This window comes from Urocampus carinirostris, chromosome 14, assembly GCF_059441175.1.
Source record: "Urocampus carinirostris isolate Australia breed hairy pipefish chromosome 14, RoL_Ucar_1.0, whole genome shotgun sequence".
Taxonomy (NCBI): Eukaryota; Metazoa; Chordata; class Actinopteri; order Syngnathiformes; family Syngnathidae; genus Urocampus; species Urocampus carinirostris.
The window spans coordinates 4,889,006-4,904,892 of NC_142362.1; the positions used below are offsets into that span (position 1 = coordinate 4,889,006).

General features: G+C 37.8%; 1 protein-coding gene across 4 annotated transcripts in view; it reads left to right on the forward strand.

Moving 5' to 3' along the window:
* Nucleotides 1–15,887, forward strand: part of LOC148352521 (histone deacetylase 4-like) — a 96,399-nt gene that overhangs the window by 42,178 nt on the left and 38,334 nt on the right. For 2 of the 4 annotated variants that reach the window (XM_088353046.1, XM_088353048.1), the window contains exons 13-16: nucleotides 3,455–3,644; nucleotides 5,827–5,960; nucleotides 8,135–8,237; nucleotides 11,001–11,047. In XM_088353046.1, coding sequence (XP_088209172.1) covers nucleotides 3,455–3,644; nucleotides 5,827–5,960; nucleotides 8,135–8,237; nucleotides 11,001–11,047 — 474 coding nt within the window. The remainder of the gene's footprint in view (nucleotides 1–3,454; nucleotides 3,645–5,826; nucleotides 5,961–8,134; nucleotides 8,238–11,000; nucleotides 11,048–15,887) is intronic. The other 2 variants (XM_088353047.1, XM_088353049.1) reach the window with 1 other exon arrangement.

The following is a 15,887-nucleotide window of genomic DNA, read 5'->3' on the forward strand; positions in this document are numbered from 1 at the left end:
TGTTAGCTAGGTAGCATGCACACAATGCAAAATGCTAAGTAAATAGCTTACTAAATAGTTAAAAAGGTAGGTTAATAGTTAAAAAGGTAAACAGTTTCCTAACTAAAAGGCAGCTAAGAGTAAAAAGCCAGATAGAAAGCTAATAACAAAGGTAGATAAAGGCCAGAATTTAGCTTTCTAACTAGCATAAAAGGTCAAATGTTAGCTAGATAGCATGCACACAATGCAAACAGCTTGGTAGTTAGCTTACTAAATAGTCAAAAAGGTAGGTTAATAGTTAAAAAGGTAAACAGTTACAAAACTAAGAGGCAGCTAAGAGTAAAAATCCAGATAGAAAGCTAATAACAAAGCTAGATAGAAGCCAGAATTTAGCTTTATAACGAGCGAAATAAGCTAAAATGTTAGCTAGATAGCATGCACACAATGCAAAAAGCTAAGTAAATAGCTTACTAAATAGTTAAAAAGGTAGGTTAATAGTTAAAAGGTAAACAGTTGCAAAACTAAAAGGCAGCTAAGAGTAAAAAGCCAGATAGAAAGCTAATAACAAAGGTAGATAAAGGCCAGAATTTAGCTTTCTAACTAGCATAAAAGGTCAAATGTTAGCTAGATAGCATGCACACAATGCAAACAGCTTGGTAGTTAGCTTACTAAATAGTCAAAAAGGTAGGTTAATAGTTAAAAAGGTAAACAGTTACAAAACTAAGGGGCAGCTAAGAGTAAAAAGCCAGATAGAAAGCTAATATCAAAGCTAGATAGAAGCCACAATTTAGCTTTATAACGAGCGAAATAAGCTAAAATGTTATCTAGATAGCATGCACACAATGCAAACAGCTTGGTAGTTAGCTTACTAAATAGTCAAAAAGGTAGGTTAATAGTTAAAAAGGTAAACAGTTACAAAACTAAGGGGCAGCTAAGAGTAAAAAGCCAGATAGAAAGCTAATATCAAAGCTAGATAGAAGCCACAATTTAGCTTTATAACGAGCGAAATAAGCTAAAATGTTATCTAGATAGCATGCACACAATGCAAAATGCTAGGTAGATAGCTTTCTAAATAGTTAAAAATGTAGCTTGATAGTTAAAAGGGTAAACGGTTACAAAACTAAAAGGCAGCTAAGAGTAAAAAGCCAGATAGAAAGCTAATATCAAAGCTAGATAGAAGCCAGAATTTAGCTTTCTAACTAGCATAAAAGGTCAAATGTTAGCTAGATAGCATGCACACAATGCAAAAAGCTTGGTAGTTAGCTTACTAAATAGTTAAAAAGGTAGGTTAATAGTTAAAAAGGTAAACAGATACAAAACTAAAAGGGAGCTTAATAGCTAGCCAAAAGAGTGTCTTTCACAGCTGAGATGTGTGATTAAGGCATCTTTTACTTTTTTTACATACAGTTTCCTTCTCTAGCCACTTAGGTCAGCCACTTGGCTGGTAGCTATGGCTGACCACTAGCTATTATTGTTGTTGTTAGCTGCTCCTGCCTCGTCCCTCACCGTCACTCTCGTCCACAGCTGAGATGTGTAATTAAGGCACATTTTACTTTTTTATACACAGTTTTCTTCTCTAGCCACTTATGTCAGCCACTTGGCTGGTAGCTATGGCTGACCACTAGCTATTATTGTTGTTGTTAGCTGCTCCTTCTTCGTCCTTCAGTGTCACTTGTCTTTCACAGCTGAGATGTGTGATTAGGGCATATTTTACTTTTTTATACACAGTTTCCTTCTCTAGCCACTCATGTTTGCCGTTTGGCTGCAGGCTATAGCTAACCGCTAGCCGCTATTGTTATTGTTAGCAACGCCGCTCTGTCCTTTAGTGTCACTCTCGCCTTCCACAACTGACTTATGCAGTTCAGGCATCTTTGACTTCTTTTTAACACTGTTTCCTTCTCTAGCCACTTATGTCAGCCACTTGACTGGTAGCTATGGCTGACCAGTAGCTGTTATTGTTGTTGTTAGCTGCTCCTGCTTCGTCCTTCGCCGTCACTCTCATGCAAGCAAGCCGTGTTTCAGGCATATGCCGCGCTTGGCTTTTTCTTCCACTGTTTCCTTCTCTGGCCACTTATGTCAGCCACTTGACTGGTAGCTATGGCTGACCAGTCGCTATTATTGTTGTTGTTAGCTGCTCCTGCTTCGTCCTTCGCCGTCACTCTCATGCAAGCAATCCGTGTTGCAGGCATATGGCGCTTGCCGTTTTTTCCACTTTTTCCTTCTCTAGCCACTTATGTCAGCCACTTGACAGGTAGCTATGGCTGACCAGTAGCTATTCTTGTTGTTGTTAGCTGCTCCTGCTTCGTCCTTCGCCGTCACTCTCGTGCAAGCAAGCCGTGTTGCAGGCATATGCCGCGCTTGCCTTTTTCTTCCACTGTTTCCTCCTCTAGCCACTGTTACAATGCCACAAAATAAAACTTTACCCCATCGGTAGAAAACGTCATGTATATTTGATCTTAATTTAAGTAACTGCATCATGTTTTTTCTAGTAAAATAAGAATGTTTATATTTTGATTAAGCTGGTTTTACTAGTTTATAGAATTAATATAACATATATATTCATAATGAACGTGTTCTCTCAACTCATTCTTATGAAAGTTCGAATTTGTGGTTAGAGTCTCCCTCTAGTGGCGGAAGGGAGGAATCACAGTCTCACTTATCCTGTTCGTGTGCAATTCATCGTTTAAAGCAGAGGTGTCCAACTCATTTGAACTCGGGGGCCACACGATAGAACAAACATTCTGTCGGGGGCCATTCTAGTAGATTAAAGAGAAAGCAAAAGAAAGAGAAAGAAAGAAAGAGAAATAGGGAGGGAAAAGGAGAGAGGGCGGGACAAAGAAAGCAAAAGAGAGAGAGGGAGGGAGCGTGAGAAACAAAAGATAAAAAGTTGTTAGAGGGGGAAAAGAAAGGGAGAGGAAGAAAGAAATCCAAAGAGAAATAGAAAGACAGAAGGAGAGAAAAGAGAAAAGAAAGCGCGAAGGGTAGGAAGAGAGAAAGAGTAAAGAGAGAAAAGGAAAAAAGGAAGTTAGAGCAAAAGAGGTTAAAAGACACAGAGAGAGAAAGAGACAACAAAGGAAGAGAAAAAGAGAGACACAGAGAGACAGAGCGGGAGAAAAGGGGTGGAAAAAAAAGAGAGAGGAGAGAGAGAGAGAAATAAATACAAGTACAGTGTCTTTGTTCGAGGCACCTGGCTTTGGCAACATCAAGTGGACATATTTCAACCTGCAGCTTGTTTTTCTCTTGCGCTTCTCTGAGTGTTGTGTCGGGGGTCGGATTCAATCCCTTAGCGGGCCTGATCTGGCCTACGGGCCGCCTGTTTGACACCTGTGGTTTCAAGTAAGCATCCTGATATTGTGGGCTCCCTCTAGTGGTAGATAATGGATATTTCTACTTGTATAGTGAGAATAAAGGCCTTTCATTCATTCATTCATTCATAAATCACGTTTTCATTCGCTTTGTTTTTGTGAATTTGAAGCAGCAAGCGCTTGTGTTGGAGCAGCAACGCATTCAGCAACTGAGGAGCTACCGGGCGTCCATGGAGGCAGCCGGGTTGGTGGTCCACCCGGGGGCCCACCGGCCCCTCTCAAGGGCCCGATCGTCCCCGGCGTCCTCCTCCTTCCCCATGATGGCGCCGGAGCCCGTCCTCAAGCCGCGCTTCACCACAGGTTGTTTTTTTTTTATATTCTGATTATTTTATTTTCTATTTGAAATTGATTGGTTTTCATTTTTAAATTTTATTTTATTTATTAATTAAAAAATATATTTATACTATGTTGATTTTATTAAGTTCTATTTTATTTTTTATTTTAAATTGCTTTCAATTTTTCATGGTATTTTAATATATTTTATTTCCTTTTATTTTTCATCTTTTACTATTTTAATTCGTTTTATTAATAAACATATATTCTTTATATAGGTTGTTTTTCATTTTTCTATTTTAAATTGTTTTGAATTTTGAATTTCATGTAATTCTGTTTTATGGTATTTTAATGTATTTTATTCCCTTTTATCTTTTTATCTTATACTATTTTAATTCGATTTATTCATTTAAAATATATACATATATATTCCATGTTAATTTATTCAGTTTGATTTTATTTTGTAATTTAAATTGATTAATTTTGATTTTAAATTTCATGCAATTTTATTTACTATTTTTTTTTCTTTTTATGAATTAAAAAAAAAAATTCTATGATGGTTTATTCAGTTTTATTGATATTTTTTCAAATTGTTTTAAATTTTGAATTTCATGCAATTCTATTTTATGGTATTTTAATGTATTTTATTTACTTTTATTTTTTATCTTATACTACTCTAATTCAATTTATTAATTTTAAGAAATTATATACGTATATATATATATATATATATATATATATATATATATATATATATATACTCTATGTTCATTTATTCAGTTTTATTGATATTTTTTCAAATTGTTTTAAATTTTGAATTTCATGCAATTCTATTTTATGGTATTTTAATGTATTTTATTTACTTTTATTTTTTATCTTTTACTACTCTAATTCAATTTATTAATTTTAAGAAATTATATACATATATATATATATATAGATATATATATATATCTATATATATATATATATATATATATATATATATATATATATATATATATTCTATGTTCATTTATTCAGTTTCATTTTTTATTTTAAATTTGTTAGTTTTAATTTTAAATTTCATGCAATTTTATTTCATGGTATTTTAATTCATTTTATTTCCTTTCATTTTTTATCTTTTTCATATTTTCTTTCGTTTTATTAATTTAAAAAAATATATTCTACGATGATTTATTCGGGTTTGATTTTTATTTTTCTATTTTTAATTTATTGTTTTTATTTTTTAAATTTCATGCAATTCTATTTTATGGTATTTTAATCTATTTTTTTTCCTTTTATTTTTATCTTATACTATTTTAATTCAGTTTAATAATTAAATATATATATATATATATATATATATATTATGTTAATTTCTTTTAGTTTGATTTTATTTTTTGATTTGAATTCATTAGTTTTAATTTGGAATTTCAAGCAATTTTATTTTATGGTATTTTAATTTATTTTATTTCCTTTCATTTTTTATCTTTTACTATCTTAATTTGTTTTATTAATTTGAAAAAATATTCTAGGATTGGTTGATTTTATTTTAATTCGATTTTGAATTCATTAGTTTTAATTTTGAATTTCTACTATGTATGAAAAAAACTATGTATGTATGATTAATGATTAATCTAAAAAATATAAAATAAAATGTTAATACTATTTTAATTCAATTTATTAATTTAAAAGTATTTATATTGTATGTTGATTTATTTAATTTCCTTTTTTATTTTTTTGTAATTTGATTCAATTGTATTGAATACTATTTTATTTTATTTTATTTTATTCTATTTAAAATGATTCTATTTTCAATTTATTTCATTTAATGCTATTTTATTTTTAAATTATTATAATTTATTTTACTATACTCCAATTTTTAGCTTTTTATTCAATTTGAATTTTTTTTACTATTACTATTTTAATGTATTTTACTTAAATGTATTGATTTATTTTTTTAAATCAATATTGATTTGATTTTCATTTTTATAATACTATTTTAATATAAATGGATTTATTTCATTTGTTGAATTTCGTTCATTGTTAACTTTAGGCGTTTTAAATGTATGTGTATAGATATATTTACAGTATTTATATTAAAATAAATATTTCCTCGTTTTATGTAGGATTTTTCTTTCTATCAAGAGTTTTTTAACCTTGATTTCCTCATAAACCAAAATATGGATATGGAGTATCTCTTTATTTGCTGTTTTTGTGTGCTCAGGCCTGGTGTACGATTCGCTGATGCAGAAGCACCAATGCATGTGCGGAAATACCAACAACCACCCGGAACACGCGGGACGCATCCAGAGCATCTGGTCCAGACTCCAGGAAACCGGACTCAGGGGACACTGCGAGGTGAGCGCCATTCGGGTTTACGACGGTAGAGGGCGCCCTACGTCAGCTAAAACGTGGTGGCTGCGGATATGTTCTGAAAAGAGTTGACTGGTGCTGGCTCGCTCAGTGTGATTTGCTAGTTAAGTTAGTGGTTGAATGAGTCTACACCCAGAGAAGTACAAGAGAAACATCAGCCGCAGTTTGAATTATGTCCACTTGGTGATGACGAAGCCTTGCACCACTCGCAAAGCAACTGGAGCTCTATTACTTTATTTTTCTCTCTCACTTTTTCACTCTCTCTTTCTCACTCTCTCTCTCTCCTTCACTCTCTCCCTTATTCTCTCCTCTCCTTCCGTCTTGCTCTAATCCTCTGTCTCTCCCTTTCTCTTTCTTTTTTCTTACTTTTATTTTTTCTCTCTCTTCTTTTTTTTCTTTCTCACCCTCTCTCTCCCACTCCTTATTTCTCCCTCTCTCTTTCTCTCTCTCTCTCCTCCTCTCCCTCCCACTCTCTCCTCTCTTTCCGTCTTGCTCTACTCCTCTATCTCTCCCTTTCTCTTTTTTTTCTTACTTTTATTTTTTCTCTCTCTTCTTTTTTTCTTTCTCACCCTCGCTCTCCCACTCCTTATTTCTCCCTCTCTCTTTCTCTCTCTCTCTCTCTCTCTCTCTCTCTCTCTCTCTCTTCCTCTCCCTCCCACTCTCTCCTCTCTTTCCGTCTTGCTCTACTCCTCTGTCTCTCCCTTTCTCTTTCTTTTTTCTTACTTTTATTTTTTCTCCCTCTTCTTTTTTTTCTTTCTCACCCTCGCTCTCCCACCCCTTCTTTCTCCCTCTCTCTTTCTCTCTCTCTCTCTCTCTCTCTTCCTCTCCCTCCCACTCTCTCCTCTCTTTCTGTCTTGCTCTACTCCTCTGTCTCTCCCTTTCTCTTTCTTTTTCTTTCTTTTATTATTTCTCTTTCTCCTTTTTTTTCTTTCTCACCCTCACTCTCCCGCTCCCTCTTTCTCTCTCTCTGTCTCTGTCTCTGTCTCTGTCTCTCTCTTTCTCTCTCTCCCACTCTCTCCTCTCTTTCCGTCTTACTCTACTCCTCTGTCACTCCCTTTCTCTTTCCTTTTTCTTTCTTTTATTATTTCTCTCTCTCCTTTTTTTTTCTTTCTCACCCTCGCTTTCCCACTCCTTCTTTCGCTCTCTCTCTCTCCCTCTCTCCCTCTCTCTCTTTCTCTCCCCCACTCTCCCCTCTCTTTCCATCTTGCTCTACTCCTCTCTCTCCTTTCTCTTCCTTTTTTCTTTCTTTTATTATTTCTCTCTCTCCTTTTTTTTTCTTTCTCACCCTCGCTCTCCCACTCCTTTCTCTCTCTCTCTCTCTCTCTCTCTCTCTCTCTCTCTCTCTCTCTTTCTCTCTCTCTCTCCCTCTATCTCACTCGCTCCTCTCTGTCTTGCTCTACTTCTCTGTCTCCCCCTTTCTCTTTCTTTTTTCTTTCTTTAATTATTTCTCTCTTCTTTTTTTCCTTAATCACCCTCGCTCTCTCACTCCTTCTCTCTCTCTCTCACTCTCTTCTTTCTTTTTGTCTTGCTCTACTTCTCCGTCTCTTCCTTTCTCTTTCTTTCTTCTCTCTTTTATTATTTCTCGCTCCCTTTTTCCTCTCTCATCCCATCTCTTTTCTCTCTCTCCCTATCTCTGTGACTCTCCTTCTCTCTTTCTTTTTTCTCTCTCTTCCACCATCACTCTCGTTTTCTCTTTTTTTAATCTCTTTCTCACTCTCTCTTCCTCTCCTTCTCTTATTTTTTGGCTTACCTTCTCTCTTTCTATCGTTTTTTCTTTTTCTTTTTCACTTTTTCTCTCTCTCTTTCTCGCTCTTCTCCTTTACTACTTTTTTCCCTCTCTCTCATCCAAATATCTTAGGTGTTCAAATACTTATTTGCAGCGATAATCAATCATTTTGAATTCCAGATTTTTCTTTTTAGTTTATCTCTCTCACAGTGGATTTGCACCTATGACCACTGTAATAGCAAACAAAGGCTACTGTAGCAAATATTAACATTCATTTTCTCAGGTGTTCAAATACTTATTTGCAGCTGTATCACACAAATCAATTGTTAAAAAATCATGCATTGTGATTTCCGGATTTTTCTTTTTAGTTTATCTCTCTCACAGTGGACCTGCACCTATGACCATGGATCTTGATCTGTTTTTGTGTTTTTAGTGCATCCGCGGAAGGAAAGCAACGCTGGAGGAGCTCCAGACGGTCCACTCGGAAGCTCACGTTCTGCTCTACGGAACAAACCCGCTCCGGCAAAAACTGGACTGTAAGCCATATTCATTATAATTCATTATAATTATTTAATTTTGAAAAATTCTCAAATTAATCAGAGTGCTATTTACGCCTGATAAGCCTAATTTATTAATAACTCGAAAAATAAGAAATATGCCAAAAATATGATAAATTAAGGAAAAAACACCTATGTATGTAGGATTAGTAATTAAAGTTGTATAATTATTAAAATGATAAGCGAAATAAAAGATAGAAAATTAAGAAATAACCATATGAATGAAGAAGTCTGAATATAAAAGGAAAATCCGGCCTATTTTAAAAATAAATACTCATTTTAGATATGATATATAAAAAATATAAAATAAAAATTACTTGGAAAAACATATGCAATACATTTTGAAAAAATGATATTAAAAAAAAGGAAAAATAAATCTAAAAAAAGCCCAGGTGAAATGAAAATACTGGATTTAATGATTGAAAATATTAAACTTGTCAGGACCAGAACGGAAACGGGACCAAATTGCGTTAAGTTTGGTGTCAAGGACGGAAAAACAGGTCGATAGCCGGGACAGGAGAGCAAAAACGTGGTCGGGGTCAGAAACGAGTCGTAAGCCGGGACAGGGAGAGCAGACGTGGTCGGGATCAAAAACACCTTGTAAGTCGGGACAGGGAGAGCAGACGTGGTCGTGATCAAAACGGGTCGTAGCCGGAGACAGACGTGAGCAAAAACGGGACAGATGGGAGTCAGGGTCAAAAAAGGCTTGCCTAGTGTACACTGAGGTTCGCAGACGGACTGACAACAGGGCACTGACAACAGGAGACTGACAGGACTGGGTTCGAATACTCACAGGGAGCCAATCAGATCCCGGGGCAGTTGGCGCCAAATGAGCGGGCACAGCTGAGTCACATCAGTAATCATGACAAAACTAAAATAAATACCGTATTTTCCGCACTATAAGGCGCACCGGGTTATAGGGCGCACCCCGAAAAAATAGTTTTTGGTCCTATTTTTGACATACATAAGACGCACCGGATTATAAGGCGCTACAATGGGAACGTGGACAAAACAGTCAGATGATTCAGTCCAACTTATTACCCCCTTAACATTCCCAAAGCTTGCAAAGAAGCAAATACATGTCTCAGACATATACTGAAACAGTGTCCGTACGATGTCACTCAAATACATCGTTCCATCATTCGGAAGGTTAAAGTCTTGGGATTTAAGAAATGCCAACCATTCCTTAGTTTCTATTTTCTTTTTCGCTCGCAACTTTACTGTATATATGACAATAAACACTTGGAATTGAGTTTAATTTAAAAATAGACACTCCATTCCATCCATTATCTGCACCGCTGATCACAGAAACATCAAGTTCAGTCTGAAACAAGATACAGGGAAAATATATAGCCAGAGTAGCTGACTGAAGTCTTTGTGTTCAATAATAATGTGCAACCATGGTCCTCTTATATCCGTGAGTTTAGTAAATCCAGGAGAATAAAATATTTACAAATACAGAAAAGTAAAAAATGCTTTCTGTATGCCGTCAACCCAACGTGCTATTCACATTCATCTTTTTCGGCCAATTGCAGGCTTTGTTTTACCGTTTTAGCCAATGCCAGCCTGTAAATGATAAAAAGGATCCGCCCCTTGACCTCCGAATAACTTTAACCAATAGTGATCGATTCAAATGATGATTGACACATTGGTTAGCCAATGAAACGCCGGTAAATAAATCCCAGCATACACCGCGTACTACTTGCCGTTTGGGGAAAAATCTAGTCGGCGGCTGCAAGTTAGTTGCAAGACTTTGCGACACACCATTGATCCATATATAAGGCGCACTGTATTATAAGGCGCATGGTCAGCTTTTGAAAAAAAAAAGTTTTTAGGCGCGCCTTATAGTGCGGAAAATACGGTACTCAGAAAAACAATAAAATGTTAACGTTTCTAACAAATGGTAAAATAAGTAATAACAGCCTATATAAAATCAAATACTCATTTTGTTCGTAAGTATGATAAGATGAAAAATCAAGTGACTTAAGATACTTAAAAACGTGTTTTTTTTCAATTTCTTAGATTTTATTTTTACGTTTTATCATCCAATTTGACTTTTCTTTACCATTGTGAAATCAAAATATAATACGTTGTCATGATTACCGATGTGATTCACCTGTGCCCGCTCCTTTGGTGCCCGCTGCCTCGGACTCTGATTGGCTCTCTGTCCCTATTTAAACCCAATCCTATCCGTCCCCTTTTGTCAGTCCGTCTGCGAACCTCACTTTACACTCGGCAAGTCTTTTTTCAACCCTGACTCCAACCTGTTTTTGCTCCTGTCTGTCCCCCAGCTTCGACCCGTTTTTGATCCTGATCACGTCTACTCTCCCGTCCCAGCTTTCGACCTTTTTTGTCCTTGACCACGTCTACTCTCCTTTCCTGACTCACATCTCGGTTCCGACCCCGACCGCGTTTTTGCTCTCCTGTCCCGGCTACTGACCCGTTTTTCCGTTCCCAAAACCGCCATCGCTCGCCACGGAAGTCCCCCATCCGCATTCAGAGCGACCTGCTTCCCGCGCCCAGCGATCACCGGATCGTGGGGGCAACAATTTATTTTCTTCCAATAAAACTGAGAGAAACGTAACGCAAGTGGGTCCTGTCTCCGTTCTGGTCTTGACATACGTAATATAATGATATGGCGAATATAATAAAATGTTGCTCATTATAAGTTCGTTTAATTATCATTTCAGCCTGAATCGGTTTGAGAATGCAGCCATTTTAATTCATTTTGTTTGCTTTCAGGTTCCGCCAGTCCCATGTTTGTGAGGTTACCATGCGGCGGCATCGGGGTAAGTCCATAGAAAATGAATCAGGATAATTAGTAGCACAACTTGGTTGTGTCTCCTCCCTACCTCCTAGTAAAATGCGCGAGGTGCTGGAAAGCTCGGCCATAATCAGTCAACACAGCTTGCCAGAAAGATTCTAAGCATTTATGTTCTTAATTAGACTAGATTTTTATTTTCTAAAGAAAACTTGGTCGTGTCGCCTCTTTACCTTTTCATCGCGTGCGTGAAGCACTGGACAGCTCGGTCATAATTAGTAAACACAATTTGCTAGAGAGATTCTAATCATTTATGTTCCTTGTTGGAATACATTTGGATTTACATGCTACATGCTAACATAACTTGGTCTTGTCTTCTCTTTACCTCTATATAATGTGGGCAAGACACCCCAACAGCTCGACGGCAATCAGTGGACCTGACTTGTTAGGGAGAAGCTAAGCATTTATGTTTTTTGGTTAGAATATATTTGGATTTCTATAGAAGTAGTGGCACAATTGGTTGTGTCTCCTCTCTGACTCTTTATAATGTGTGTGAGGTGCTGGACAGCTCGGCCATAATTAGTGGACACAATTTAATGGATTTTTTTAATCATTTATGTTTCGTGTTGGAATACATCTGGATTTACATGCTACATGCGAGCATAACTTGGTCTTGTCTCCTCTTTACCTCTTTATAATGTGGATAAGACAATCCAAGAGCTTGACCGCTATCAGTGGACCTGACTTGTTAGGGAAAAACTAAGCATTTATGTTTTTGGTTAGGCTACATTTGGATTTTTTATAGAAGTAGTAGCACAACTTGGTTGTGTCTCCTCCCTACCTCTTAGTAAAATGCGCGAGGTGCTGGAAAGCTCGGCCATAATCATTTAACACAGCTTGCCAGAAAGATTCTAAGCAATTAAGTTCTTAATTAGACTAGATTTTGATTTTCTAAAGAAGTAAAAAAACTTGGTCGTGTCGCCTCTTTACCTTTTCATCGCGTGCGTGAAGCACTGGACAGCTCGGTCATAATTAGTAAACACAATTTGCTAGAGAGATTCTAATCATTTATGTTCCTTGTTGGAATACATTTGGATTTACATGCTACATGCTAACACTTGGTCTTGTCTCCTCTTTACCTCTCTATAATGTGGGTAAGACACCCCAAGAGCTTGACCGGCAATCAGTGGACCCGACTTGTTAGGGAGAAGCTAAGCATTTATGTTTTTTGGTTAGAATATATTTGGATTTCTATAGAAGTAGTGGCACAACTTGGTTGTGTCTCCTCTTTGACTCTTTATAGTGTGTGTGAGGTGCTGGACAGCTCGGCCATAATTAGTGGACACAATTTAATGGAGATATTCTAATCATTTATGTTTCTTGTTGGAATACATCTGGATTTACATGCTATATGCGAGCATAACTTGGTCTTGTCTCCTCTTTACCTCTCTATAATGTGGGTAAGACACCCCAAGAGCTTGACCGCTATCAGTGGACCTGACTTGTTAGGGGAAAAACTAAGCATTTATGTTTTTGGTTAGACTATATTTGGATTTTTTATAGAAGTAGTAGCACAACTTGGTTGTGTCTCCTCTCTGACTATAATGTGCGTGAGGCGCTGGAGAGCTCGGCAATAATGAGTCGATATGGCTTGTTGGAAAGATTTGAGGCATTGACATTCCCCATTAGTTTGTTTTCAGATTTTCTATAGAAGTAGTAACACAACTTGGTCGTGCCTCCTCTTTACCTCTTCATAATGTGTGTGAAGCATGGGATAACTCATGACTTGTTAAAAATCTCATCTCATCTCATCAGCCGTACCGCTTATCCTCATTAGGGTCGCGGGGCTTGTTAAAAATATTTTATGCATTTATGTTCCTCAGTATAATATATTTTAATTTTCTACAGAAATAGTATATATTAGGGTATATTTTGATTTCCCTTTTAGACTCCTTGTGATTAACGCCTATAAACATGACTTGACTTGAGGTTTTTGAGTTTTTGCCTTGCCTTCATGTAGGTTTTAGATCAGGGGATGGTGTAACAATAGTCCGTAAGGCCCTTTAAGTCTTCCTTTAATTAAGGGCTACACAAATAAACAAGACTTGACTTGACTTATGACTTATATTTCATGTTGATATCTGTGTACTGTGTGTGTTCATTTCCTTCATGCTTAGATTTTTGAGTTTTTCCTTGCCCTCATGTCGGTTTTAGATCAGGGGATGGTGTCATAGTAGTCTGTGGTCTTTGAGACTCCTTGTGATTAAGGGCGTCACAATTAAATATGACTTGACTTATGACTTATATGTCATGGGGGATGACCTCATGTGCGTCCCCTTCTCAAGTTTTCTTCATTTTCCTCATGTTGAGGTTTTTGAGTTTTCCTTGCCCTCATGTAGGTTTTAGATCAGGGGATGGTGTCGTAGTAGTCTGCGGTCTTTGAGACTCCTTGTGATTAAGGGCGTCACAAATAAACATGACTTGACTTGACTTGTTATTGTTTGTTTACTGCGTGTTCATTTTCTTCATGCTTAGGTTTTTCCTTGCCCTCATGTAGGTTTTGGATCAGGGGATGTTATGATGGCAATCTGTAGTCTGTAAGGCCCTTTGAGACTTCTTTTATTTAAGGGTTATACAAATAAACTTACTATATTCTTCATCAATTATCCATTATCTATTATCAGTTAAATCATAATACGCTACAAAGCCAAGAAGCCGAGACACTTGCTCCCAGCCAAGAGGCTGAGTCAAAGTCCCGGCCACATGGCCAAGCAGCGGTCAGTGCGGATCCACCGTTCCTGCGTGGAGTGGGCAGAGCAAGCTCTTATTCCTTCATTGAAGCACACAGCCCAACAACAACAGCGGTGAAATGAACGGAAAATGATACCGGTACTTAAGATATGATGCAGACCTTGCAAGGTAAAGTGTGAGCAGTAGCTCTGTTTCCTTCTTTATCGGACTGCTCGATTGCGTTTAGCTTGTAAGCTGCGTCATGTGCCTTTCTTTTTGCATCGCTAATTTAATTTGTGCACAAGCTAAGAAGTTGCAGTCTTCCTCGGCGCATATATTCCTCCGGTCTAAATCTTACCTTTTGTGCCCGAGCGCCGCTAGCGGCTGTTAGAAAAATGACATACATTGTCCGCATCACTGAATAAGCCGCAGGGTTGAACGTTTGGGAAAAAAGTAGCGGCTTATAGTCCGGAATTTACGGTAATAAAGTCAAACTTGAGATGAAATGTGACAGAAGAGAGTATACTTACGTCGCGTCGCCGAGTTCCTCCATGATAAACTGAGCGCCACATAAGAAGGGGGTGAGGTGGGAGGAGTTAAAGAAGGAGGGGGGGTGAGCAAAGCGGTAACTCACCATGACTAAGCATTGTGTCAGGGCCTCCCCCTCCCCTTCACAATAAGAGTGTCCACACCGTGTCCTCAGTTGACATAAGCTCGCGCTTGCTCACGTTATTGAGAAGGTAAGGTATATTTTTTAGACCCGCGAAGCGCAAAAGTGGAACCGCGAAATAGCGGGGTTCCACTGTATAACAAAAAGGTGAGTTAATGTATTTGCCATCCGTAAAGGATGAAAGAATCCCCCCACCTGTTTTGCAAAACTGGGAAAAACTACACTGGGAATTCAAGTGAGTCGGGGGAACGCTGCCACGTTTCCAGCTGACCTCCGGGCAAGAAGTAATGTTTCTGCCTGTTTCAGTTAAGAAAAAAGAGAAGGGAAAAAAAAAAACTCTACAGCTCTATGATGGAATGATGTTTCTCCTCAGGCTGACAGGCTAATTTCAACCCCTGCAAAGGAGCGTTTCTTTTCTGTTTTGTATGCATGCGTATGACAGGAAGACAACAATTTTCCATTATACCGACTGGAAAAAGGAAGGTCGTGTCTTTTCCGGAAGGCGGGGGCAAAACAGGAACGATCCCGAAAAGCTTTTGTCATAAAAAGTGTAAAAAAAAACGCTAGGTAAAAGCTTCTTTCCACTTGGCAAGTCCCCACTTTGCACTGTCTGCCCACACAGGTCGGAGCGAAAGTGAATTCACCCATCTACCGCTTTTTTCCATGGTTTCCTCCTCTAGCCATTCACGTTAGCCACTGATCCGCAGGATATGGCTCGCCACTGGCCACTGTTGTTGTTAGCTTCTCCTACTGTCACTTCCCAAAGTTGGTCTTGCAAGCGAATGTCGCCAGCTTCCGGGATTCAGGCGTCTTTTTTCCCCATGGTTTCCTTCTCTAGCCACTCATGTTAGGCACTTGATAATATACCATGGCCCACCTTTGACATATTTTGTTATTGTTAGTTTCTCCTGGTTTGTCCTTTACTCACCTTCCACAGCTACTCATAAAAGCGAATGTCGCCAGGTTCCGGGATTCAGGCGTCTTTGACATTTTTTCCCCATGGTTTCCTTTTCTAGCCACTCATGTTAGGCACTTGGTAATATACCATGGCTCACCTCTGACATATTTTGTTATTGTTAGTTTCTCCTGCTTTGTCCCTCACTCACTTTCCACATCTACTCATAAAAGCGAATGTCGCCAAGTTCCGGGATTCAGGCGTCTTTGACATTTTTTCCCCATGGTTTCCTTCTCTAGCCACTCATGTTAGGCACTTGGTAATATACCATGGCTCACCTCTGACATATTTTGTTATTGTTAGTTTCTCCTGCTTTGTCCCTCACTCACTTTCCACAGCTACTCATAAAAGCGAATGTCGCCAAGTTCCGGGATTCAGGCGTCTTTGACATTTTTTCCCCATGGTTTCCTTCTCTAGCCACTCATGTTAGGCACTTGGTAATATACCATGGCTCACCTCTGACATATTTTGTTATTGTTAGTTTCTCCTGCTTTGTCCCTCACTCACTTTCCA